We start from the raw sequence: 27,988 nt of genomic DNA, 5'->3' as shown, positions 1-27,988 counted from the left end.
TTGTCTTGGCATTGTAGAACGTATCACAGCACGCCGTATGAATGGCGTATGAGAGGGGACATGCATAGGGCTGCGCCAGTGCCGTGCAAACTTTACGACTCGCGGCCGCGTGCGCAGCGACTCGAAGTTACGCGACAATCCCACAGTTCAAATTGTGATATCGACTTCCGCGCCGAATACACCGAAATATATATTATTTCCATGCTAGTTTGAATACAATTTTTACGAATATTTAAACGAGGACTTGACAACAAAATTCTACTAAAAATGGATTTTTAAAAGTTTGTGATAAGATTTAATTTACAACTGCGGTGAGCAAGAATTTTATTACTAAATATTAATTTGCAATCTTAAAAATACCTTGATAATTCGGTTTCGTTCACTACTTTTAAAGTTATTTTATAATTAAAAATACCTACTAATATAGTAAGTTACTTTATTTTTTATTAAAAACAATCCTTATTTTTGTACCCTATTTCATTTTTATGATAGTTGGACATAAATAATGGAGTCATTTTTATATTAAAAAAATCATATCTATTTTTATACCCTTAACAGCCTGTTTATAGTGTTGCGCTTCCTAGTTTTATCTTTCAAGTAATAAAATTCGTCTTAATTACACAAATTGTCTGGCGCCGACTAAAAGTTTTTCAAACTCTACCCGTTGGGGTTTGGAGGTAATTAGGAATTCGGATAGATTCCAGCTCCTGCTGAAAAAATAGCTTGGTAGGTACATAGTGATTAAATGTAATCAGGTTGGCCTTTAGGTGCTTTAATTATTACTCGGTATAGGTAATAGCCTAAATATAGACTTCAGTTTCAGTGGGAATTAGTTAGGTAATAGATAGCTCCCAGTATTATTAGGAAAAGTTCTTTCTTGTTCAGACATTAAGCAGTACGCCATTCACTCAAAGCAAAGATTGACAATGCGTGTTTTCATAAATTACACGCACTCCAGACATCATTCAAGGTTGTACGAAACAAAATATTAGCAACGTGTTGGTGTTTTGAAAACATTGTAGAAACATATGATAGTGACACATTTCTATATTTGCATTTTTCAGACATCGACCTTGTAGGTCCTTCAGGTTTTCTTTTTGGTTGGCGTAACAAAATACACTCCCACACGAGGCTTAGCTTGACAATCTTACCTACTAATATTATAAACACGGAGTTTCTATGCATTGATGTTTGTTTCTCACACAAAAACCACTGAACGAATTTAGAGGACACAATTGGTAAACAGATAGTTTATAACCAGGATTAGCACAGGATAATTTACACCCCGATTTTATATTTACGAAGGAATTGAGTTGATTTGGATATGTAGGTATCAAAGTATAAAAATAATTCAAAAGATGAAAACGAAATAGGATCAAATGAAGTGACATTTCTTTAAACGATTGAAGTATTTATGACCAGTTCAGTAAGTACATTTGACCTATCCTATATCCTGTAAATAGTTTAAAGTTTACATACAGGCACTTTTTTAGCACGAAATACTAATGGATTTCTATGAAGTCAACAAGTTGAAGCTCTGCAAATACAATTCAACTGTATCGGACACTCGGGACACTACAGCTTAGGTTTTCGAGTTGGTTGCTAAAGTTTAATTTCGGTCGCCCACGCGTGCAAGTGCCTCTTTCACGAGTTTATAGCTAGTTTCATGGCTTAGAGAATATAAAATGTTTAGTAGATGGATGTATGAGATGGGGTTGGCATGTGGATAATCTTGTAGAGATCTATTGTATAAACCTAGAGCAGAAAATCTCACCTTATCAACGTATTATGAGATACTTAATCAAAAAATAACGGGTGATTGAATAGGATATCGAGCCGGACTAGGCAGATTAAGGGTTACATAGACAACAAAAAAATGTCGCGTAGGTACATAATTTTGGCCGTACCAAACTATCAACCATTTATTAATCACTAGATATTAATAGTCGATTTCGTCTGAAAATTTAGTAATAAGGTCTGTTCTCTACTCTTTGTATATGGAAGCCTAAAACAAAGCAGTTTAAAACTTAGGTGGTATGGTACTACTACCATATTTAATTTTGTCTACCAGCACTGTCAGGGTAACAGAGAAAAAGTACAACTTATTGAAATCATTAGATACTCTCAAGTCATCGAAAATCGTGTAGCTGGTTTAATAGAATAATTTTCTTCGAACTACTACTATTATACGCATTGGCTAAGAATAGATGCGACAAGAATAAAAAAAATAACTCTACGATTACAATAACAATGTTTAATAAACTCTGTACTTCTTTCCCGCCTACCTCTTTGACTTAGGAAAGAACTTGCAGAATTCTTGTTTGAAGTAGTTTTAAAAGCGTTTATAAATAAGTTGTCGATTTTTAGAGTTCCGTATCCAAATGGTAAACCGTTAAACGCGAGCTGAATCTGTCTGTCACCAGCTTGTATCGTATAAACCATGATAGTTTAACTTCAAATTTTCTCAATCTTAATTCTGTTATCGCTTTAACGAAAAAATAAATACTGAAAGAAGACACATTTAAGGGGAATCGCATTCATTTTTTTTGTAGTTTATCTAGATAATAACACGCGTAAGGAATCTATTGTACGGTTGTTGGACCGGCATTTGGCCAAAATTTCAACAAGTTCTGACAGTTGCTAAGAAAGTATTTAGGGTAGTTACGTAGCGCGTAGACCCTATAAACAGTTTTGAAGCCTTACTAACTCACTAACTTGACTGAAAGTTAGGCGGTTCGCAATATTAATGGCATAATGATAAGTACCTTTAAAGATTATGAAAGATTACCCTAATACGTTTATATACGTTTATAATTTTTATGTTCCTGACGGACTAATTTCTAACACATTCTGTACATCAGGACCATTCAATCAACCCGATATTACTACAAGAGGTAGGTACAGAAAATCAAGAAAATGTACTAACATGAACACGATATTATTGAATAAACATAATCCTAGACTAGCGCAATCATATAATCTGGATGACTCTCTTTTTTCCCAAGAAATCAGTCATTAGTTTATAATAGTTAAGAATCTAGTTATCATGTTCGCATGCATTATATTTTTCTTTTATTAAGTGCAGCTATATCGTAGAATAGTCGGTGCACGGTAGCTTTGACATTGTTATTAAAAGTAGGTCTTTGTTGTGAGAACTAGAGAAAAAAAACGCTCTTTGTTACAGCCTCTTCCACAATTATGTGTTACACGCAGGTGTGTGTGTAACCGTCTTATTTATAATGATAAGAATTCATAATATAATAAACGAGAACTATAAATATACAAGCGAAGGTAACCTACTTATTTATAATAAAAACTTTTCTTATGTAAGTAGGTTTTACTGGATCTTCTACCACTCGTCTTTTGAAGACATTTTTATGCTTTCTTGAGTAGTTTCCGACTTATGATCGGAATACATCATGCCTACATACACGCTTCCTAAGTTCTAGTTTCAGTTAAGCTCTAAAATTTTTTTGCCTATTAAATAAAGTCCAGATCAATGAACTCTACTTGCCTCAAGCACATAAAACTTTAATAGAAACAATGTAAGTAAAATATGTTGCTGTAAGTATTCTGTTATACGAACTTAGAACTTTTTTATTCGTGGTATTTCCTCGCAGTTTTTTTATTTTTTGCTAGGAATCGAAGCAAAATATTTTTGGTTTTTGAATTCATAATAATATAGTTGCACTGCCTTTAAACAGAAAAGAACGCTTAGGAACATCATACAACTCTTCGTATGCTTGGATCTTGAGAAGTGAAGCTCATTGTTGTTCAATTTGCTGCACAATAAATTACTTATTACTATCAAGAGAGCACAGACTTCCGCAACTTGTAACACTTTGTGAGTTCGAGATATTTATCCTCAACAAGAGATTTGATGTCTCTATAAGAAAAAACAGCTGATTATGTATTCGTCCGATTTCGGAGCAGCTCGTCTCGATTCGGGCGAGTTCCGTAAAGTCGTACAATACGTCTAATCGCATGACACACAGCGCCGTGTCGAAGACTGCCGAACTGACACGACGTTAGACGATGCACGGCCTTCAAGCCACACCTCCGTGCCCGTCGGAGTGGGGAGCGTGAGGTTTTTTCGTTACGGAATTTCTGGGTTTAGTCCCCGCGCTCAAGGCTTGCGATAGAAGCTATGCAATAGCTTAAAAATGAAACATCAAAGGTATCCTTGGTTTGATCGAATCAATCATTCAGATTTCATCAATCTATCTTCGGCTTATTTATGGATCCTTAAAGCATTTTTTTAAGTTCAGCCAAAATATACATAGAGAAATTCGAGTCTTTGTAAGGAATCTGAATCAGCCCCCAAATTCAGTGTGACAATATGCGTTCTACCATTATAACAATGCATTTGAATGACGTCTTTAAGTTAGACTTTCTAAAATTAAAATCCTATTCATCCTTCGTAATAGGCGTCGTGACGGTTCTGAAGCTATAACATCAGTCGTGAGCCGCGAATATCGTGTCACAAATAAGTACGGGACGATGGGACGGTATGATCCGAACGAGGACAAGCCCTTTAGTTATTTATTGACTTTAACTTTGGCTTGATTCAACGACTATAAAATAAAACCGTTTAAAAAGGAATCCCACGTATTGTGGGACAGTTATTAGTATGGCAGTATGTAGTCAGTAAACATGACAACTTTATGTTTTTAAAGCATGAAAGCTTATAACTTTTCTAAATTTAAATTATTTTGAATATAATTATGTACTTCTTTGAATAGACTATCGATATGACCTAACCTATGATAGTATGAGAACTTTTCTAATGTATTTCTTTTCTCAATAAGGACTACTTTTTTCTATTATACCTGCCTACCTACTTTTACGAATAAATAATCATAATGAAATGCAGGCATAAAGAGAATAGCTAGTTCCTTATATTGAGCTAAACAGATTGTAAGAGTCACTGTAAAAATACCTTCATACCTTTATTTCACTTTTTGTTTATATCGTCTATGTCAACAACGGATCAATCAATACCAGAAGATGTCATCAACGAATTATTTATACACAAGAGCATGACCTCTATTGCGGCTTGTTAAGAGAACAGATTCGTTACTATAGCTACGACTACCTTTTATTGTTCATTGTGTTATAACTTTATAAGGTTAGCGCTTCCTTAAAACTATTAAAAACATGTATCCGCATCCCGGTGGTATTAGCTGGTAGAGTCCCGCATATCCTTTCGCCTTCCCCAGGTCGAAGAAGTACATGAGAATTTTCAACAGCTCGAAAAAATATACCATTACAAAATGGAATAAAATTCAAATCGATGTTAAAAAGAGCCAAACAAGTTTCGGGAGTGACCTTTCAACAAATCGCCCAGTCGTCATCGAGTACTATGGAAGCCATTTTTAGCAGCGTGAAGCTAAAACACTTATAGATACAGCACTACACAAAAAAAGTTAAAAGAAACATAAACGGAATTGTTTTCCCTTATTACATTTAGATTTTCGCGTTCTCATGGAAGGCAGTGAACGGCGCCTATACTGCCAATTATAGTGTATACAGCCATTCAGCAGTTCGCTGTCAATGTTACCAGTGAATAGTGCTTTATAGCCAATAAAAGATGCAAACGGCCTTCTGTATTATCAATACATTTATGGTTTGTTTCCCTTTTTTACAGCCTATAGAACTTGGAATTTATTACAACCGACGTATGTTGATTGCTATTTAAATAGAACCTTAAAATAACCTCTGAGTTTGAACAGTAGTCGGAATTGTGTTTAAGCTAATGTTACGGAACAAATAAATATCACGACAATGTTATTATTTTATGTTCTTAACCTTTTTTATATTTGAGAGACTTTGAATCACGTAATCTTAGAAAACTCTTAATCTAAATAAAACTCTACATAAAACTCACTGCAGCACTTAATTAACGTCCGTCTTAACTTTTTCGATTTGTTTTCTCTTAGCTGCCGGAGAGTTCTCTAAGCTTGCTCAGCATAAGTTTTTCTTTTTCTTTAATGTTTGCATAGTTCATATCTAACCATGAAAGTTTTCCAGAATTGTACTTGAAGAGTATAAGCAGCGACTCTAAATATTTGAACATTTTGAAAATTTGAACGTTATCGCACTCTAAGTACTTATTACGCGGCACGATTATGACAGCGCAAGTCCCAATCCTATAGATATTTTTCTATTCTATATTGTTGATCTGTAGATGTTTTTACTTGACAGAATCAAACATAGCGTCCCACTATTAATCTTCCAAAACTTTCATTGAAAATAATAATGTAATTCGTGTAACTTATAATATATTTTTGTTGACTAATTCCATGAGAATCAAACAGACAGGAAAAATAAGTGATTTATTAGAGCGAATAGATGGCGTATCATATCACATAGTGCTATTTAATATGCAGCAACAATATTTGGTGTAGCGGTGCTGGTGCGGAACATATTATAATATGTCGGCCAATAAGTCACCAGTGGATTTACCACAACGTCTTAAAGTAATATTATTAGCTGTATGAGAGAGATGCCGCTCTACGGTGTGCAGTGCGCTGTCTCTTTTCCTCAACCGTGACCATATTACTTTGGGAAGTAGTACTGGTTCCTCGTTTTGGTGCACCACGCGGTATCGTGTCTCATGTTGACACTAGAACAGTCGACACTCTTATCTTTGTTAAAATATTTGTTTGGGGCCTCGTTTTAAACAATTAATTACGGTCCATTATAATGATCACAACGATTTTTTAATGTCTCACTTTTTGTTTTAATTTTTTTTGTTGTCATTAGGAAGATGAGTCAGTTGATTAATAGAAGATAGTTTTACATTTACTTTTTAAACATTTCGTTAAATGTTATCCAAAACTCTTTTTTGGGAGTATGCATTGATCACTTTTCAGTTCCGTGTCATAGTATCCATAGGATTTTATCATAGAAAGTTGAATGAAAGCTGGTAAGGTAAGCATTTTAAGTGCAATAAAGTAAAACAATTTACTAAAATACCAAACAATATTTCTTCTTTTCATATTTTTTAGCAAACACTCTTTTCAATTTCGCCATTGCAGTGTAGGAGGTAGTAGTTACAAATGTGATTGCTTTCTCTATTTTACTATTGGGATTGCTCTTGACCCTGTTAATATCATGCCATTCCTATTATTTATTCTGGAAAGTGTCTTTAAGTGTATCTTAATCTGTGCATAGGTATTCTTAAATTATATTTTATTGCAATATATATGTTGGTTAGATCAATAATAAATTCAGATTATTTTTGGACGGGATTATACAATAATTATGGAAAAGTGTCATGCTTCTTTCTTATAAAAGAAGTTTTGTATTTATTGAAATCAAACTAGATTATAGAGACTTTAGAATTTTCATTGTGTAAGAATAAATGAGTTAATTCACATATCACTGCATTTTCAACGTTTTTAATTAATGTAAGGCCTAAAGTGAAGGAATTAGCATAATTTGAACTTAATTATAAAAGTCGAAACTCACTATAATTCAATTAAACTGCATAACATTATACGATTAAACCTAGTCTTAGAACTTCTTCTCGAAAAAAAAAGGGGTTAACATTAAATATTCATGTTTACACACTGATATAAACGATATTAAGCGCAACAGGAAAGTGGCTGACCTCAGCTTTTCAATTTGTATTTTTATTAAAGGCTTTTATTTACTTTCACCTCTCCCTTGGATTGTAACCAAATCTTGCAGCTAATATTTGGCCCGCTTCCTTCCGATTATCGAGTGATAATCCAATATTATGTTGACATGGAGTTGATATATTGCTATAGCTGGAAGATGGCCATAGGCCATAACACCGATATAAAGCCAGCCCAGTTTGGTACCATTTGATTATTATAGGCTTTGATTCCAAAGAAAAGAAGCAAGCAAAAACGTACTCGTAAAAAAGACACCCCGACTGTTACTCTTAATTTTGTTTATGGCCAAAAAAAGTACGTGATGTAAAAACTAAAAACACAGTTACTATAACTGTTTCGACGGCAATACAATTATCCGCATACGATTTATTACCGCTCGCAAAGTTTATATTGCATATTTTATAATAACACACGGATTGTCGACTTCCAGTCACGTGTTTATAAAATCAGTTTAGAAGTTAACGTTTACATATGGAAATATAATTTAAATAATATCATAATTAGTGGTGCTCGAACGGTGGCCTTGTTACATTGGTGTCGTCGCTCGTCTGCGTGTTGCTTTTATGGGTATCCAATGCTTATATTTTGTTACGAATGAGCCATTGTACTCAACCATTGTTTGCCAACCGGGCCAACTGTGAGTAACTGTGCTTATTACCGGCGCTGCACCATGGTAGGTGTGTTGGCCTTAACAAAATTTAATATAATTAAATTGAAGATAACGAACTATTAAACGGCAACTGTAAAGTGTGCTATCTAAAGTATGCAGATCGCAGCTGTATAAACACTTTTGTTTTTAGAATGATACGAACCTTGAATCAGTGTTAGTTGTTCTAGAATACAAATGGGTGTTCTGTAGTAAAAGGTAAAAAAGTGTTCACATTCGATAATGAGAGTCAAAGTGTCGCGGTGATCTTTTTCTCATTGGCATGCAGCAGTTGGCGGTTAGCGCAGGCGACACGGCCACGCGGCGGTAGTGCACGGACGTCGAAGTCCACTCTACATCGAGTGCGTCCGCAACCTAATTCGTTGAACTAGTCTTGTTTATAGAGTTGAACGTCGCGATAAACGTGTGTTGTTGGAAAGATTCCTTGTATTGCTAACTTTCTCGAAATTGTACAGGTTTTTGGGAACGCCGTGGTAATTTCTTATACTTAATTAGGATGCGTGCTTAATTATTTTTATTCTACTTAGTTGAGACTACTTAGAAGAGTTTTATTACTTCTACTCAACACAGATGCGCTTTAGAACTTAAAGCCTTAGACTGTCAATGATTAAATTGTAAAGCAAAGTGAACCTATATTTTAAAACACATTCTGCTGATTAACCACTTATTTATTCTTCTCAAGTTCACGTACCTACTTATAACATAATATTTATTATTTATGCGTTTACATTTAATCACGTGCCGATAGGCATTACTAAAATCGTTGTCAGTTTTATTTTATGTCAGTAATAGCAGCAGCAGTTATAATTGAACTTAAATAACAGCCAGATCTTTGTTTTTTATTATCAAATTTGTCTTGCATTTGTTCTTACAGAAATTGTCTTGTTACAGGAACCTACCACGACACCCATCTTCCATGACTCAGGAACATCAGCAAGCAAGTATCGACGAGGGAGGCTGGGTGACAAGAAACTTTCCCACCTAGTATCTGTGTACTCGTGTGAAACGCACAATCTCATAAAACTCTCTATAAAGTATAATTTAAGTTACAAACATGCAGTTCATACGCTCCTTTTTCAAACGGATCACCGATGATCTCAAACAGAAGAAACTCATTCCTCTCAAAATATTGTTCTTCGTACATGCCTCCAGTAAGTATTAATCTTTTAGACTAATTTTCCTTCAAATACTTGCCTAAAATCTGCGAGTACTCTGATTCAAATGTATTTTTTGTTGTCCTGTAATTTGTCATTACTGGACTGGTTGTCAAGTGTTTTAGACACGTTTTTCACAAACGTTTCCGATTTCGTCATCGTCAGATGATTATGAACCTTTTTTTGTTTTACCTGCTACACTGTACTACAATTTCCATATATTTTGGATGTATAACAAGCATTGTATTGTAGCTCTGTTCGTGCTGTATCCGTACCTGACGATACACATGCGAGAGCTGGGCATCAACGTGGAGGAGACCGCCATCATGTCAGCAGTAACTCCAGTTGTCTCCATCGTTATGCCGCCGCTGGCTGGCATGCTCGCTGATAAAATAGGAAACTTCAGGGTAAGTTCCATTATAATTGTAGCTTAAGCTCCCTATCATGGAAGGCTGATCGATCAAATCCGTTGTTTCACCAAACAAAGCTGTTGTCCGATTTACCGATCTGGACTATTATTTCTCGGTACAAAAATCAAAGCGATTGATATAAAGTTTTATATATGTTTGTTCTTTTTTATCATTGTTTCACATGTCTTAGATTCTGGAAAGATAAATCAGAAGAAAACTAACACTATCAACTTTTGACCATAAAAAAATGGAGTTAGTTTGATTCTATTGCGAAATAATCTGGCCCATTTAGAATGACAAAGCAGTGACAATGTTAATTTAAGAGGCTTATATTGAAAATCAACTAGAGAAGTTACAATTATAGTAGTTGGTACCTAATAAGAGATAAATTAATTTGACCTATTTATGTCATCATAAAAAGGAAGGTTGTGATACAAGTTTGAAACTTTGAAATAAGTGTCTTTCTACTAAAATTGATCATAGTTAAATTTGAACTTCCAATCTATATATGCATACGCATAAATCCAGGTTGCATATAGATCTAGTTACTAGTGACCTAACTTGTCTGAATTTATTGCTTTTTAAAATGAGTCATGTTAGACATCTGCGAGAGACGAACGGTAATGTCTAATCAATAGCATTAATCTGTTCGAACCCACTGTTTAGTCTACAGTTAGTGTATCGAGTAACTGTAACACATCAATCACATCCGTATCGATTTAGATAAAGCTGCTATTTCGATTGTATCGTAAGATGAACGTAATTTTTCATCAATGGCTCATTGCTGTTAACATTTTGGTATCGACTGTACCTTAATATCAAACCAGTTAGGTTGATATTGTTTTGTTTTTCTAAGAAGGTAAGAATTACAGTCGTAAACATAACTTTTACCGATTGTCAGCCCTAGCAAAGAGTCTAGACAACGTATCATCAGAATTGAAATATTAGAATAGAAAACCTGACATCTACGCAGTACCGATATGACATATTGTTTCTTACATTAATGTGAATTCGAGTTGTATTCCATACATTCCTCAATAATCAGAGAAATGGAATGTGTCGATAGGCCCAGGTGAGCAATGAGTAGTACTTTATTAAAAATACGACTGCCGCACTAAGGAATTGAATCCTCGTGTCGCGGAGTTTTCACTAACATTTAACTCACATGCACAAAGACACGTATTCTATAGAATCGCGGGATCGAACCCTGCTGCGCTCAAAAGCTTTGGCGTGGTGAGTTCAACAACTCAGCTACCCTGCAGTCATGTATAGACAGAGTTTAAGTTATTATGTGTCTGACATAACAATCTAATAAATGGCCGGGGGTTTGACGTCAGTTATCATGTTTTTTGTATTGTGAAGTAAATTATTTTCAGATTATTCACAACATTACAGAGAATAGCTGAATAGTTATTATATACACATTTTAGCCGAAACGTCCTTTGCAATACAATGTTGCCAAATTATTACAGTAGTTACTCTAAATATATGGGAAAATGAAAATGATGATATTATTCCCAAATTAGGCTGTCAACCTCATCCGGCCTCTATATCTAGTCCGCTTACGTATTGTTGCGTGTCCATTTAGATCTTAATCAGGTGTATTTGATGCAGTATTTATAGTGTTAACCGTTCCGCTGGTACCTATATAATCAAGTTAATCCGGTGCGTCCGTAACGCGAATTACAGCCAATTCTGGTAACAATAACCTTTACCTTGCATTGTGAGGCGGTGCGGACAATCGTCGGTCGTGGACACTCGCGGTACATATAGAGTGTCCTGCGTGCGTCAGTACACACATCGATAGGACACTGCTGCCCCACTGCCATGCTGAACGCGGACGCAACGCTAATACTTATAACTTCGCCAATAGGGTATTTGATAAAAGAAGATCCGAAAAATATTGAAGATTTTTTTATATCGAAAACAAATTGAATTGAATAAACTGTAGTGCAAAATTGTGTAGTCCATACTACACAAAATATTTATAATATTTTAATAGATTGAGAATGCAATTTCGACACTATATATTATAGTAATGTGCATTTTGACCTTCGCATTATAGACGATTATGGTATAGTTTCGACACTTTTTGTTGATATTATTGCTTGATTATTCTTTGACCGTCAGTAAAGCCTACGCCTTCGGATGTATGGTGAAAGCCGATTTGTGTTGCTAAGTGACGTTACTAAAAAATACGCTTTGTAAAATAAATGTGAATCCATTTTAGCGTGTTTCGTTATATTGATTTTGAATATTTGTTTTTGGATCGAATAAGAAATTAATAACTCAACTTACTTAAATATAAATAACACACTTGGATCTGCAAATAAATTAAAGCGTATGTTGTAAAATAATTACGCAAACGAGTATTGAGCTACCGAAAAGGATATGAGCGTAAGTTAGCTAATTGTATTCAGACCAAAACCGCACAGGCTTCACGACGTGTCGTTCGTCACCGGATTAATTAATGATATCATTAATTTTGTACGGCACGAATGCCTTTGTCTTCTGTCGCTGAACATTCGTTCGTGGGAACTTAATTTGCAGCCAGTACTTAGTACACAATGATAACTGGGTGCGTATGTAACTATGTAGTTTTCCGCTCATGAGCGTGCCCTCGAACATCTCCATTCTAATGACATTTGTGTTGCGGACTACAATTGCATGTAAAATCGACAATTTGTCGTAGTTTTGCTGATCATTGGTTATAAGTAACCGCTTCCTGTTTTCAACCACTGATTGTAATTTGCGTTTTATAACCGATGGCAAAACTGTTTGCAATGATGGCGTGAAGTAGGTGTAACGAGATGTTATTTAGAGTGAACAGTAGCTTCCGGATTTGTTAAATGTTGGCAGGAAAAAGTAACATTTTCGGGAAGAAAGTTAACCTTGAGCTACAGCCGCAAGAATTAAGATTTATTTGCTTATTTTTTGCAAGTCAACCTTTGGGCAGAAGATTGGTAAGATAAACGCGCATTGGAAAAGTTTTTTTTATTACTTGAAGCCGTACAAAAATAAAACAAAAGAAATACTTATGTTCTTACGTATTTTTTCATACTTAAGTACATCTATAGAGGCTTACGTTTCCGGATTGTTTTTCGCACGGAGAGTTTTTTGCACAGTCCTTTGATTGACGTAATTTTTGAGCTATAAACAATTTTTATTATTCTCGTAACATTTTTTTGAAGTTATTCAATTTCGTGTTTTACAGCTAATGATGTTCACTATGTACATGATAGGTATTTCCCAAGCTGAGGGTATGGTTTTCCCCATAGGATGTTAAGATGAAGTGAGTTGATTGACGATCCGTTCTGATTGAATTTAGGAAGGGAATGGGTATTGATTGAAATCTTGACATTAGTAGATAGTATAACAACATACCTACTATATACAGCGTTCTGTGTTGTCGAGTTTGTTGCACCGTTTTTCTTCACATCTAGAGGAATAAGGAATCACTAAAGCATGGGCAGATCAGAGTGCTCACCAATGTTGACTTTGACGTTCAAGAAGTGATCTTATGGCTAATAAGATCAATTTTCGAACGTCACAGTAGTTGTTAGAATAAAGATTTTAAGACCAAATATATAATTCAGTATAGTTACCGGCACGGATCTTGAGCGCTGACCTTCACCTGCGCAGAAGTGATTTTTTGGGTCCCTTTTGGGGTATGAAGTGAAAACGCTCTAACCTACGAATATGACAGGTCTAAATCACGTGACTTATAGAAACAAAATGTAATTTCCATTCATTTCAGCGACAGCATTTTTTACCGACACTAACCATTGTAGAAATAGTTTGATTCATTTTTTATTCATTTATCTATTAAAAGGGTCGTTATAAAATCGCTTTTTTCGCACATCGTTTATTTTTAACAATTCGATGTGAACAATAATAACATATTATTATGTAACAAGTATTTTATTTCCCACGATAGCCTACTTGGTACAACAATTTAGTTGTATTATTTTACAATAATCATGTTTGAGTTATTTACAAGTAGCTAATAGTTGAAAGTAGAAATTAGGCAAATGTTTGAGAATGATAAACTGTGTAAACAAGTTTGTTTAAAGATAATTCTTGATTTTTTTGAGACTGATATTACATTTAGAGTTTTATTGTTGTGCAATATTGACAATGTTATAAATTTTTGTTAAACAAAGTCGCACTAGTTTTATTTTAAGTCTTAGACAATCTGGGAAAGATTACCTACATTTCACAAAGTGTTTGTTTTTCGTCACGTTACATTAGTGTATATATTTGACGAAATCTTACCTTGTAAACCTGTTTAGTCCCTAAGACAGATACTCAATACTCAATATAAAAATATTGAGTATTGATTGCACAGATTTTATAGATGTATCTATCTACTATTTTTCATTTTATCACATTATTAAAAATAAGGAAGAATAAAAACACTTAAGATGATGAAATGTAGGTTAAAACATCGTTGACTATTATATTAAAAAGTGCGCTAGTAAGTGACGTCACATGAGATTTTAAAATCACAGTATCACCTTCATTTTCAGTTTTTGATATAAAAGAATAAACACGTCTTCAATATTTTCAAAAATCTGTCTAACTATACAGTTTTTTGTCAAATACCCCATTTAAAGAACTAAAGTATCTATAATAGCAATAAGGTTGATATAGAGTCGGTTGTATACGTATTATGTATATTATAATCAAATGGTTGGCTTGCATAAGACGCATCAGCAACGCGCTAATGCACAGCTATTAAACTATTATCATACAAAACAATCGTTCTCAGAAGAAGACAATCAGTACTTTGTTAGACTTCATGAAATTCTAATGCATCTAACAGAAATATGCTAAATCATAAAACTCGTGTTTATATAGGAACATTTTAGGATTGTAAAAAATGTTTTTTTTTTGTTCCGTACACAAGGGCTAATACGGAATAGTTTAAAAAATGGCTTCTCTGTCTGTCCGTCTGTCTATTACCAGGCTGTCCGTCATGAACCGTTATAGATAGACAGCTGAAATTTTCAGATATCAAGTATTCTTTTACCTGCTGTAACAAACAATAAAAATCGAGGTAAAGCAACGATTTATACAGAAAAACATTGAGAATTCCCATTTTTTGTGAAAAAAATGTTTTTCTTTAGCTCGTAATTAGTGGTTGAGTCTTGAAAAAGGTTTTCAAATGAAAGATTCTCGCGCTTAGGAATTTCAACCTTTTGTCATGGAGTGTTTACAAACATTCGAACCCCCTGGTCAAACAAAAACCAGGAGGAACGATTATGGAGGGATTGAACCCGCCACACGTCGCGGACAGTTCTCACCAGCGTCGCGACCCGTGTAGTAGGCGACCCGACGCGCGACGCGGCTATCCTTGTAGTCTATCCATTAGAAAAGTATTGAATAATGATAACGCTTGTTGATTTACAATTAGGTATAGTAATGACCTTAAAATGTATTGTTGGCATATGAAATTATGAATTTAGAATATACAAACATTGTTTAGGACAATATTTATTTAAATTTTACTTAGACTTTCTAATGTCTGAGGTATTTATTTATTTAAACTTTTCTTAATGCCGCAAGGCATTATGTTAAATACTTCTTCTAATTTTATACTACACTTTAAGAAATTTAGTCCTATAAAAATGTAGGTATTTTTGGAAATGGAAAAGATCTAGGTACTTACTTCCTAACACTAACATTTAAACGCATGTTGTGTTAGGCTAAACCAAACTCTTTCTGCTGCAAAGAGTGATTGATTAATAAACATTCAATAACACAAACATGCCAACGAACAAGCACTTAAATTACACAATACGGTACTTATTTCAGTAGTATGATAAGATTGATATAAAAACGCAGGAAAAAGAAAAAGGAAGTTACAAGTACACTAAATTCTAACAGAAGATTTAAATTAGAATTATGATCGTGAGGGTCTTATCAACACACGTTAACATTTACAAAATCACTGAAATAATTTAAAAAAAGCAAGGATTTTGCTTGCTCGGATAGCGAAGTTAAGCGTGTGTGTGATCCACGGTTCCTTGTTCTGATTCTGGGTGTCTTTGTGCATGTGACTTGAATGTTTGAGTCACCCATTGCGACACAAGGATTGAATTCTTTAGGGCGGGAGTCAGTTTTTCAAACAAGAAAAAGAAATTGTTTCATAAGTTACTATTTATGTTACCGCTCTTAGCGATCTCTTTGTGAAAATGTCAAATAGCTTTCGTTGGATAGTCTCCATTAGCTTTAGACCTCGTAAAAAGGAAGGTTATATATGTGTCAATTGTTTTATAAGAATAATATTTTGTCATAGTTATTGTTGGCGTTATCGTCGGCTCTGGGGGGAGCGTCTGCTCTACTTCTACTGGCGGTCCCCGTCGGAAGGATCACGGTGACCTTCCCGCCGGCTGTGGAACTGCTGGCGACCTGCGACGACTCCTCGATGAGACTGCGGCTCATGAAAGACCACCCCTGCCTACCACTACATCCCTACTCTTATGATATCAACCTTACGCGTGAGTTTAGCCCTAGAAGTCAAACAGGAAAGGGACAATGTTTTGTGTTTTATTTTATTTTCCGCTCGTAAAACATTTTCTTTGGATTTATGAGATATTTGCATTCCAAACACGAGACATGCAAGTAATTACACGGTTAATTATTTTTAGCAAAAATACATAAACAATAATTTAACTCATTAAATAGTACCGATATATCCCTCGCTGTGACGTGTATGTTTTTAAATAATTACATTTCTGTTTGCAGAGTCCTATCATGTGGATTTGTTTGTAATTTACCAGACGACATGTCATCAGACGAAATAAATGGAGTAATTCATACGAATTCGTACGACATACACTTACAATCTAATATTGATTCACAACGACTCGTGTACCGGCACACGGTGATGGCACAGCTGGCGCAGTCATTAGCTCCCAAGAAAGACCAAAGCACGTCACGCATATTAACCAACGACCCATTCTTTAACACGACGATTTCAAAGGTATCAGACCACGCTATATTCTTCCCAGCGCCTAAGTTGTACCAAATAGAATGTAGTCGTGATACCAATAATGGAACATGCATATTCGGAAAAGATGACATATTTAACGAAACCGAAGACCTCTTAGATGAATCAATACTCCGTATGAGGATATCCCATGACGTGCAAACTGCACCCCTCGACATAAGGAGCTACTGGATTAAAGCCGTCTCTACAAAAAACACCACGAAATTCGATGAAGATTACGATGGAGTCGACAGCATTTCATGCAGCGATAACTTTGTGAGTAGAAATGTAATAAATCTTATGACTCATTTTATACGATACCGCTTCGCCTATCGTGTTATGTTTTTACCACTGATAAAGCCTTGTTTCAACAGTTTAAAGAATTGGTTGCTATTATGCTATTACAAACACTCAATTGTTTACCAGGGTCAAGACGGTGGAGTGCGAGTACAAGCAGGGTCGCGAAAATTGGCAGGATGTGCGGCCGCGTGTGCTGCGTCCACTCCGCGCAAGGGGCTCTGCGATAACACGCAGCAGCAAATTGAACTGGACCCCGCCTTCACCTTCTGGGCCTATCTCGCTGTGAGTGTGTCCTTCAAATAACATTGCGATAGTAGAATGTACACTGCACAGCTATAAGAACATCAATTGTAGAGTGGGTCGCAGCTTCGAACCCAAACAGAATTCGAGGATGAAGTAATAAAGTTTAATGAAGCTGAAGGTGGTTCATGATTACCTAATTCATGCATACGTAAGGAATAATGTTGGTAGTGAGCACGTGGCGCGTCAGCGTAAACTCATGCAGATTGAGCGGCGGATCTGCTGATGGAAAGATTGTCGTCTAATCGCCGCTAACTGCGTAATGGCGAACTTGATACCGAGAGCGGGCGACGGCGACCCGACCCATTGGTCGTGTTCCCATTTTGTCCTCACCGGTTAACGCTGCGACCCTCCATGGCTAGTTGGCTAGTCAACAAATAGAACACTACAAACTACATAGTAAAACGAACAAATACTGACAACAAGAAGTTGGTAATAATGAGAATATTAATTCAAAAGTTGCTTCATTACAACCCCCGCTACCTAAGCTTATTAAGACTTTACGCAAAGTACTTGCTGAACTAACTAATTTATTTACCTGTTGAGCCTCCCTTGTAATTTCCTTTGTCGTGGGTTGAGACATAAATCTTACATAATGTTGAGTACACCCGTTTCAAATATTAAAATTAGCAAGATGCTCTTGAAAATTCGTCAACAAGCAGAAATTAGAACAATGCCAATTCGAAACTGCATAATGCATGCAAATACAGACATTTCTATGTTACGAGTAAACATCATAATAAAGATGATATCTCATTTGCCTTTAAACTAACGGTCTAAGTAGTTGAATGAAATTATCATGGAGTTTACATATATGCCTACACGAATGTGCTAGAAACTTGTCTTAACTGATTATCAAGCTTAGGAATATTGAATCAGACTTGATTGTTAGTTTCGCAATGACATTGCGAGAGCGGCGCCCTTGTCCTCAATGCAAGAGCTTTGAGACACACACCACGTTCGGAGCTCACATACTCACATGCACACACATGCTCATATATGCGCGCTTGCACTGTCTAAAGCCTTCGCTTCATAGATACCAACATTTATTACCTTTGACCACATTGATGAATTAATGTATTTTGCGGTCATACGTCCACTTGTTTTGTGGTTTCTAATCCTACTATGTAATATAATAAATGCGAAAGTTTGTATGAATGGATCTATGTTTTTTCCTCTTTCACGCAAAAATCACTGAACTGATTTAAACTTGTACAATGATATTTTATTGCCAGGATTAACATATAGTATACTTTTATCACAATTTTATGTTCCCGTGGGATCATTTTCGATTAGAAGCGCGCGGGTCCGCGGGCAATAGCTAGTTTGAATTATTGGCAGAAGTAGATAATGTATTCGCCTGACTATCCAATTTGTGAATATAGCGATATGTATTATGCACCTCTTCTTATTATTTTATCAATTATCACACTGTTTTGTGCGTATCATTTAGAAGAAGGGACATCTTGAGACATGACAACAGTAACTTCAGTATCTAAGTATCATTGCGCACATTCATGCATACTAAAAGGAATGTCGTCTCGTTTGCTCCTTCATTAAAATCTGTTTGAAATAATGTAGAGAACTAGGAAGGTATAATCGTATGTTAGTGAAACATTTGTATGATTAGCTGAAAGTCTATCGACTCTGGTCAATCTTACGAGGAACACAAGCTTTTCTGCTCCTAGCATTTAAGAAACAAATCCTTACAACTTCCTTTTCTTATTTTAAACAATCCCGCTTGCCATGCCCATCATTTCAACTCCTGTATTCTAGGATCAATGACCAGTACCATCGAATACTTCCCAGCACTGAATTAATGAGAAGTGGTAGAGTTATAGAGAAGTAGTAATGCCATAGCTCACAATATGCTCCAAAACGCCTGTCGATAATTACTGTACCCTTGATCTGCATCAGACCTAAGTACACTTTAAATGTTATATTACAGAGGTTATAAAAGCTGTAATAAACATCTATATTAGGTATAACAGTACAAAAACAGGTCAAACAGAAGCATAATTAATTGCTGAGTGCGGTAGCTCGGTTGTTGTAAGTTAGCCCAAGTTGGAGTGCCATTGTTTGGGATTAACAAGCAACTACAAATATTAGTAAACGTTGCAGTTTAATATAGGTAGTAGGTACTTAATTTGAATTGTGTCACAGGTAAGGTTTGGGAACTGGATTTTCTCGTTCGTCGAATTCTCGGGATTATGCATAATTTTAACTGCATTGAATCTCGGGACTTTCTACAAGTGACAATATGCGGAAATTGTTTATTATTACCATTTTTATATTCAAATGGTTAAAACGAACCTAGCATCTTGCTACTTCGTAATTTCCAATAATATTGCCGATCAATCCCACAACTTGTCACAGTCGTCACGCGCAGTGCTCATTGACATGGTGACAACAAAGGCCCTAAATAAAGAGTTTCATCTTTAGTTATTCTTTAAAGCATTAACAATAACTTAAGAAGATATAATAAATACAGCAACATGTTTTTCTTACTTGGTACCTAAAGAATAATTCACATTATGATTGTCGTGACTTTATAAATGACTAGGTAGTAGAATAAGTTGTTACTTAAGAACTCCTGCCTGAATTGTGCAGAATAACTTCGCGATAATGATATGAAGTTTTAATTACCGGTATTTACTGCCTTTGCATTGTAACTATATTATTATTAAGCTAAAATGACAAACAATATACCTTACCAATATCTCTATTTTATACGAGGCTATGGGTTCCAGGCAAAAGGCCTATTCATGTTTGCGAGGTATTGGAGGTACATTCCATGGGTTAGGTATTATACCCACAAGGGTAGCGAAACCCGGTTTCGTGTAAACAACCATTTTACTTCAAACAAACCTACTGGATATTTTCAACCGTAGACGGAAGTGAACCCCGCTTATGTCTGTATATACCTTAATTTCCTTTTCTTTGATATCAAATTCAAAAATTCTTTATTCTTTTAAATCTCTAGGTGCGAGTATTCATAGGGATCATCGGCGGGACAGCGTTTGCGATGTTCGAGGGCGCTGTCATCGCCATCGTGAGGGAACAGAAGGCGGACTACGGGCTGCAGCGCGTGTACGGCAGTATTGGTGGCATGATCTCGTCACCACTGTCGGGATTGCTCATCGACTACGCTAGCAGGGGGAAGGGGTACACCGACTTCAGGTACAAAATTTTTAGGAGCCTCGAGGGACTCTACCGCCTCCTTATAAAACGTGGTACTGTGTTCTCTCTTGTTCTCTGTCTCGCTTTCCCAATTGCAAGTCTAAGTTTAAGAGCTTGTAGAATGCCCCCTAGGACTGTTTGTTGTAGGTACTGTGTGTTGCACCTTATCCACTCTACATTATGTCATTCAATGGCAGTATATTGTTACACCATTCAGCTATCCATAAAGTTAATAAACAATACACAGAATAAAGCAAACGTAAAATGTTTATAGCAATCCGACTACCATCACTGAGTCATTTCACAATTGTGCAAATTATGTAAATAATGATTTGTTCCTTTTTTTTTCAAACATTTAAAAACATAACACTTCGTAACATTATGTTTTAGTCATTTAACATAAACAATGTTTATGTTTTCATCATGTTTGCATTGTATATTCATTACAAAACGAGTCGGGGTCGCTGTGACCACTAGCGGCGAGCGGTGGAGCCCGGCCCTGACATTTGTGCATCATGTATGAAGTTACGGAGATCAAAGAATTATTCGTGTGCTTTAATGGTCATACGAAATTAGCTAGAATGTTAATTGCAATCCTACATCATAACTTCATGTCAAAATATGTGCGTTGTTTTTGCTTCAAATAAACCTCTTTCGTGTAACTTTAATTTACATGACTCTACTCACCTACACGTTTCCTTTAAGTCAAAAAACGTAATAACTTGTGAATGTCTAAGTTGCACTAGCCTATATTACGAATTAACCGATAGTCTCTTGTTAATAAACTAAGCTGTCATTAATTATACCTAGGTTTTCCTATTTGGGACGGGGTTGGCTTTCAGTGTAGAGTTATGTGTGACTCGACCCTTAATTATCAAAATTGACCTTCGTGAACGATTTTATTTCAACGTTGGGGTATATGAAATAGTTGTTTCTGAAAATTCGTTTTGATTAAATCTTAGTTCCATCATCCTCATCTGTCTTATCTTAGCGTTACAGTATATTGTAAGTAGTTAGATTAGAGGCTAACCAGATGCAGTTGAATATCACTCGACCCGGACAAAACAGTACCATTTGAGAGTACTGGTCTTCAGAATTTCTAGCTGGCATATTTTAAGCAAAAAAAATATTCTATTCAACAATGTATCATAAATGTAATCATTGGTAGATTGGTATTATTATGCTGTAATTTCTTATATCCTAGTTCAGACTGGATTAATTATACTTAAGTCTTTGTCTCTTTTGTTAATTAATTTGGCAACTAATCATCATATACTCATATGTTCCTCGCACGAAGCGTTAAGCCGCTTAGTGTAGATTGGTTCCGTGGTAGAACATATTCTAAACAAACAACGCCTACTTCGCTCAAGTGATAGCTGTATTATGGATGTAACCTTCTAATAAATAATATATCGAAGCTTGACTGTAAATGGGCTACGTGCTAAACGCGGTTAAATTGAAGTTAGCTACTTACCAGCTACTACGTAAATAACTTTTGTATATCACTGTCATGCTATTGATTTCTGCAATTATTATATTCAAACTATTATATGTTATTTATTCATATTGAGTTTATTTTTTTCTTTCTGGTCAATAACTGAGTTTCTTTTGAAATGTAGAGCTATCTTTTTTTCTTATAATTTTCCTTCCGAACATCTTTATTCACTCATGTTATTTTTAGAATAGTTATTTCAAGCAAAAACACGTATGTAATAAAGCTGCATTTATGGAGAACCTTTGAACTCCAGCATACGATTAGTTAATCCTCTCACACGCAATGTCTTGCTAGTAATCGATATGCACGCGGCAGTCGCGGTTATTATTGTAATTACAAACTGCTGTAGCAATGTTACGTAATACACGCTAAGAACACGGATTCCACTCGACGGCAGCGGCGTTGTATTAGTACCTTTAGTGTGTTGTGCCCTCTGTAATGGTTTATTGTTTTGTTTCTGTATGGCATATACTCGTATAACTTTGGATTATAAGGGCCTGATGCAGGTGTGGGAGAGAGATGTCGCTCTACATGGTGATTGATGCTTTCTCGCTTCCACGATTGCAATAGTCCTACTTCAAGAGGTGGTGGTAGTTTCCATTTCATGATGTCTTTTAATACTGTTCTTTATTTACATTTCTGAATTAACATGGGAGAGAGAGAATATTTCAAAATAAATTGACTTGCGTGATAAAAATAAAATAATGATGTGAAGATTCTTAAGTGTTTTATCAAATGATTGCATTAAAACAATCTTTATATAAACACACGCAGAGGCATCCCAAAAAATAAGTATTTCCACCCCTGAAACTTTAAGAATATGCATCTCCTTTTAAGGCGAAATATTTAAAAACTATTTTAAGCAACGACAAATTCAAAGCACATGCACATGAACCTAATAGAAAAGTCTCACGAAAGTTATGTAAGTCGAACTTTCGTCGAGTTTATTTTAACCCCACATAAAATCACAAACTTATAGATGCGATCGGATGAAATAAGCCAGTTCAGTGAATCATGAGATTAATCTGATTGAGTAACGGCGATAATAACCATGTCAAGCAGTAGCGCAATCAACCGGTGAACTGTATCTTATATGTCTATACGTACCTACACCAACATACAGAACGACTAAACCGAGGACTAAGTTGGTATTCAATAATTAATAGATTAAAAAAATGAAAAAACCCACCTTTTTGAACGTCACTCCATTCAAATTTTAACAAAATCGGTCCAGCCGTTGTTTTAGTTGTAATTTGCTTTGTCATCGGGTTTGAAGCTTCCCTGAAAATTTCAGCTTGGTAGCTTAAGTGCCTCAAAATTGAGTACAATAAATAATAGTTTAAAAAAACTAAAAAACACGCTTTTTATAGAAAACTGAACTAATAAATAGAAAAATAAATTTAAGTGAATTTAAATTAAGAAAATAGTGTTAAAAATTGAGTACAATAAATAATAGTTTAAAAAAACTAAAAAAACACGCTTTTTATAGAAAATTGAACTAAAAAATAGGAAATAAATTTAAATTAAAAAAATATTTTAAATATTTTTTATTCGATAATATATTAAAAAGCACCCCACGCTTTTTTAAATTTTAAATAAAAAATATTTTTTTTATTCACACTATTATTAATTTATATTCATTGAAATTTTTAACACTATTTTCTTAATTTAAATTCATTTAAATTTATTTTCTATTTTTTAGTTCAGTTTTCTATAAAAGCGTGTTTTTTAGTTTTTTGAAACTATTATTTATTTTCTACTTTTTAGTTTGAATTATTCATAATAGCTTGTTTTAAACTATTGCACGACTCATGATGCGAAGCATCAGAGAGTGCTTTACAATCGAAAAAATATATATAAATTAACAAAAATCATATTTTACAAATTAAAAAATGGAATAATTTTATCAAATTAGTGTATTGTCATCGGTCCTCAATAAATCTACAAAGTTTGCACGAAATCTGGCCGTTTAAAGTGGGTCAAAATCGCGCCCAAAGAAGTCGGTTACAAACAAACATACAGGTGAAGCTAATAAAAAGCGTGTAAAAAATCCAACTGGAACGACAAACAAACAAGGAGATTAGGTGTATAAAAAGAACGTGGCAAAAATGTATCCTAAACTAGAGGATGTTTTTTTTCAGGCCTGCCTTTTATCTATATGCGGTACTGAAGGTGGCTTCTGGTGCCCTGATGTTGAGTATAGACTTGGAGTTCAAGCAGCCGGCGCAGAACCTTCTTGAAGACGTCATCTCCGTGTTCAGAAATGTTGAAATTGTTGCGCTCTTCATTGCCTGCTTCATTATGGGTATGTAATGCCTGTCTAAAACCAGACACGTCGGATATTTGCGTAGGCTGCTGGCAATTGTTTCGAGTTTCAAACCCACCTGTTGAAACAGACGAACGACAGACGTAGTCCAAACTTTCAGAAGCAAATACATAATGAACCGTTTCCTCCATGAGAGTGTGACGGAGAGTTACAAAATACCACGAATTACGAAGCTTCTATAGAAATCAAAGTTTGTTGAATTTTTTTTAATGACGCTTTTTTTTTAATGCTTTAAACAAAATCATTTATTGCATTAAAAATGTTATTAAGGTAATTTTAGTTAACTCTGAGCGTTGATGATTTATAAGACCGTGTTTTCTTCTAGGAACTGCTTGGGGCTACATCGAGAGCTTCCTGTTCTGGTTGCTGCAGGATCTCGGAGCGTCTCGCTCCCTCATGGGCATCACGATCACGGTGGGAGGCATCGCTGGTCTGCCACTCCTCGTGCTCTCCGGCCCCATCATAAGGCGCTTGGGCCACGCCAATGTCTTGTTCATCGGATTCATATTCTACGCTATTAGATTGCTCGGTAAGAGTCACGGTGATATTTAGTGTTGAGTATTTTTAGAGGTTGGTAGCCAAAGTACCCTATTACTAAAATTGCTTAGTCTATCCGTCTATCGTGATAGCTAGATAGTTAAATTTTCACTTCCTCGATTATCGATCTATTTTTAAGTCATTTTGTACGGAATACCCAGGGTCGCGATTCGTTGTTCGGTAAATAAACTAGTGCACCGGTGGAATAAAAAAACAAAGCTTTTACAAGGGTTCTATAGATAGTCGCGATTCGATGGTAAAATTAATATTAAAAAAAATCTGATTGTAATTCCAGTATAGTAATAGTTTTAAATAACCCTACCTGCTTTATCTTTTCCACGAGTCGTTACAGCAGCGTGACTAAATCCGCTTGTAAATGCACCGCAAGTTAATACGTGCTATCGGTCTCGGATACTCGTTTAGTGTCTTTGTAAGCTGCGGGCTCACTTTCACTGTTTAGATCCCTTTCGCCTCCGAGTTTCCCTTTTGTCTTTACAAACTTTCTTTTGTTTACATTCATTTTCCAATCTAGATATGAAATAAGCTTGTTTAGTTCCAAGATTTCTTCTATTGTTAAAGCCAAAATCTAATTTGAGACACAATTTAATGTGAAGGACCATTGTCAATTATTTTAAAACCGTCTAGCAGTAGGAAAATGTTTACTATTGTATCACAATGTTGGCCTCCAGCTGCTTTGTCGGGGGGTTATGGGTACTATTTCCGCGTTGTTTGAAAGTTGTAGAATATTGTTTAAGCTAAATCTTCAGTAAAAATCAACGCAATCGATTGATTCCAAGGAAAAAAAAAACACCTTAGGTGCCAGTGTTTTTAGTTCAATAAATGGCCTCTAACAACTGAATTCTCTATTTCCAGGTTACTCGCTTATATACAACCCGTGGCTCTGCCTCATCTTCGAGGCTCTGGAGTCGGTGACGTCATCGCTGTCGTTCACCGCGGCCGTGACGTATGCGGCGCGACTGTCCTCCACCACTACTGACACATCAGTGCAAGGACTACTCGGAGGACTGTATTATGGTGTTGGTAAGTTAATCAGGGTATACACCTATACAAATCCACTTTGTATATACCTATACAAATCCACGGTTTTGAAAGTGCGATAAGTGAAAGATTCAATGCATAAATGAGTATTTTTCTAGACGCTTTGCGGTTCATTTCCGGATGCTAAAGGTAGTATCAGTAATATTCAATAAGTTTCTATCTTAAATGCGCACAATACACACATCTAGTCATTCCATGACTTGCTAGGAAAATCGCGGATAAGATAAAAGTAAGATAAAGTCACAATTATCTATGATTTGTATTGCCACTGATTTATAAATCTGTAGTCAATAATTAATATAGTTGAAAACACACTCATTACTAATTCACATCATCGTTTGAACATCCTCATATTGGTTGTTGCTAACCAGTTGATTGGTTGTTCTTGAAAACCATTTAAAATAAAGATTTTGAGAATACTGAATAGCCCATTTGGTGTTATGAATTAATTTCCTGTGAGGGTGTTATGTTAATATTAACTATAACTAAGTAGGTACATAGGCATATCAATTATGAATGCTATACAATGGTGCTCGCTTTTCTTTAGTACTTCCTCATTATTGAATAATCTTTAATGTTTTGTCATCAGTGCTAACTGTTTAAACAATGTTCTATAGGGAAGGGTGCAGGAAGTCTTATCGGCGGCTACCTCATGAAGTTCTTCGGTACCAGGCCTACTTATCAGATATTCTCATGCGCGACATTTATCACTGGCTGCATTTACTATCTCTTTAACACATTTTATCTTCGCAAGAGAGCGATGAACGATGACAACGATATCTGTAAGAAGAAGCAGTCACCGGCTGACATCGAGTGCAATGAGACCATCAAAGATAGCGATAAACCATTCCCAGCGATAGATGTCGCTAGCAAAATAGATGCCAAGTTAGAGCCACCTGTTGTAGAGAAAGTGAAAGAAGCGGATTCGAATCTCGCCAAGTTAACATCGGACAATACAGATGGCGGCAGCGACTCCGGAGTCGACAACCCCGCGTACAACGAGACGGAGGCCTCAGAATCTAGGAAAGATGAAAACAAAGCGAACGGCTAGTAGCCGGACCACTGTGTGATATATCTACATACAAACTATTTAAGTATTAGTAGCCATAAGGAGGATAATTTAAGATTGAGTTAACCAGTTCGACTGGTAATGTAGACAGCTAAATCTATAATAATAACTTTAAGCTAAATTTAGTTTTAGTTGTTTTGATTTTGGTTTTACAGTCAAGTCACGTACACAGGCTCGATTACATTTGATCTGAAACCATCATCACATACTAAAGGCTATTGTAAGCCGTGAGTACCATTTGACAGTTTTAGAAAGGTGTTTGCACTTGCCGCTGCTGGTCCCAGAATGGTAGAGCTATTGTCAGCATACTGAGACTCTGTCGTGGCATGTTAATCAATCGATACCAACTGTCATATAGTGATCTCTGATATCTATGATAATCATAAGAGTTTTTATTGCCGGTTTTACCCAGAAGCAATGGGTTGTGGAAGTCAAAAATTCATCTGCTCCATAAAATTCTGTATCTTACTAGCTGATTCTTTCACAGCGTAGGGTAAGGCTAGACAGAAAAACATTAAGCACATTGTGACAAACATTATGTTAACTCTGAGTTTGATTGACAAGTAGATGAACTAAAAATAAATGGTTTAATTTTGAATATTATCCAAGTTTTATTCCATTTTTTATGTCCATGTCTAAAGTAGCTGTTTCTTCGACACGTTATTAGATGTTAAATATCAAATCACACAATTCGGAATTGTGATCCTACGTTGAAGTTCCAGAGCAGTGAGGTAATACAAATTAAGAATTAATTATGATAAAATAATAAAATATTTATTAATAAAATACTGTTAATTTGATATTTTTGTTTCTGTACCCGTTTGTCCGTTCTACACCTTCCTTTCTTTAAAAAC

General features: G+C 35.4%; 1 protein-coding gene across 4 annotated transcripts; it reads left to right on the top strand.

The window, feature by feature from the left end:
• Nucleotides 1-44: 44 nt before the first annotated feature.
• On the top strand, nt 45-27,934 carry LOC113502183. Of its 4 annotated transcripts, none has more exons than XM_026883609.1 (11): nt 45-311; nt 9,202-9,461; nt 9,717-9,871; nt 16,176-16,375; nt 16,625-17,144; nt 17,295-17,450; nt 20,452-20,648; nt 24,285-24,448; nt 24,795-24,998; nt 25,880-26,047; nt 26,683-27,934. In XM_026883609.1, the coding sequence occupies exons 2-11, from the start codon at nt 9,365-9,367 to the stop codon at nt 27,114-27,116; spliced, it is 2,295 nt and encodes a 764-aa protein (XP_026739410.1). In that variant the 5' UTR covers nt 45-311; nt 9,202-9,364; the 3' UTR covers nt 27,117-27,934. The 4 variants fall into 4 exon arrangements, with proteins under 4 accessions (XP_026739410.1, XP_026739413.1, XP_026739412.1 ...); XM_026883612.1 differs by lacking the exon at nt 45-311 and adding an exon at nt 7,835-8,210; XM_026883611.1 differs by lacking the exon at nt 45-311 and adding an exon at nt 8,246-8,508.
• Nucleotides 27,935-27,988: the final 54 nt, after the last annotated feature.

This window comes from Trichoplusia ni, chromosome 16, assembly GCF_003590095.1.
Source record: "Trichoplusia ni isolate ovarian cell line Hi5 chromosome 16, tn1, whole genome shotgun sequence".
Lineage (NCBI taxonomy): Eukaryota > Metazoa > Arthropoda > Insecta > Lepidoptera > Noctuidae > Trichoplusia > Trichoplusia ni.
Note: the sequence above shows the minus strand (reverse complement) of the source record. Positions and strands in the feature narration are given on the sequence as shown.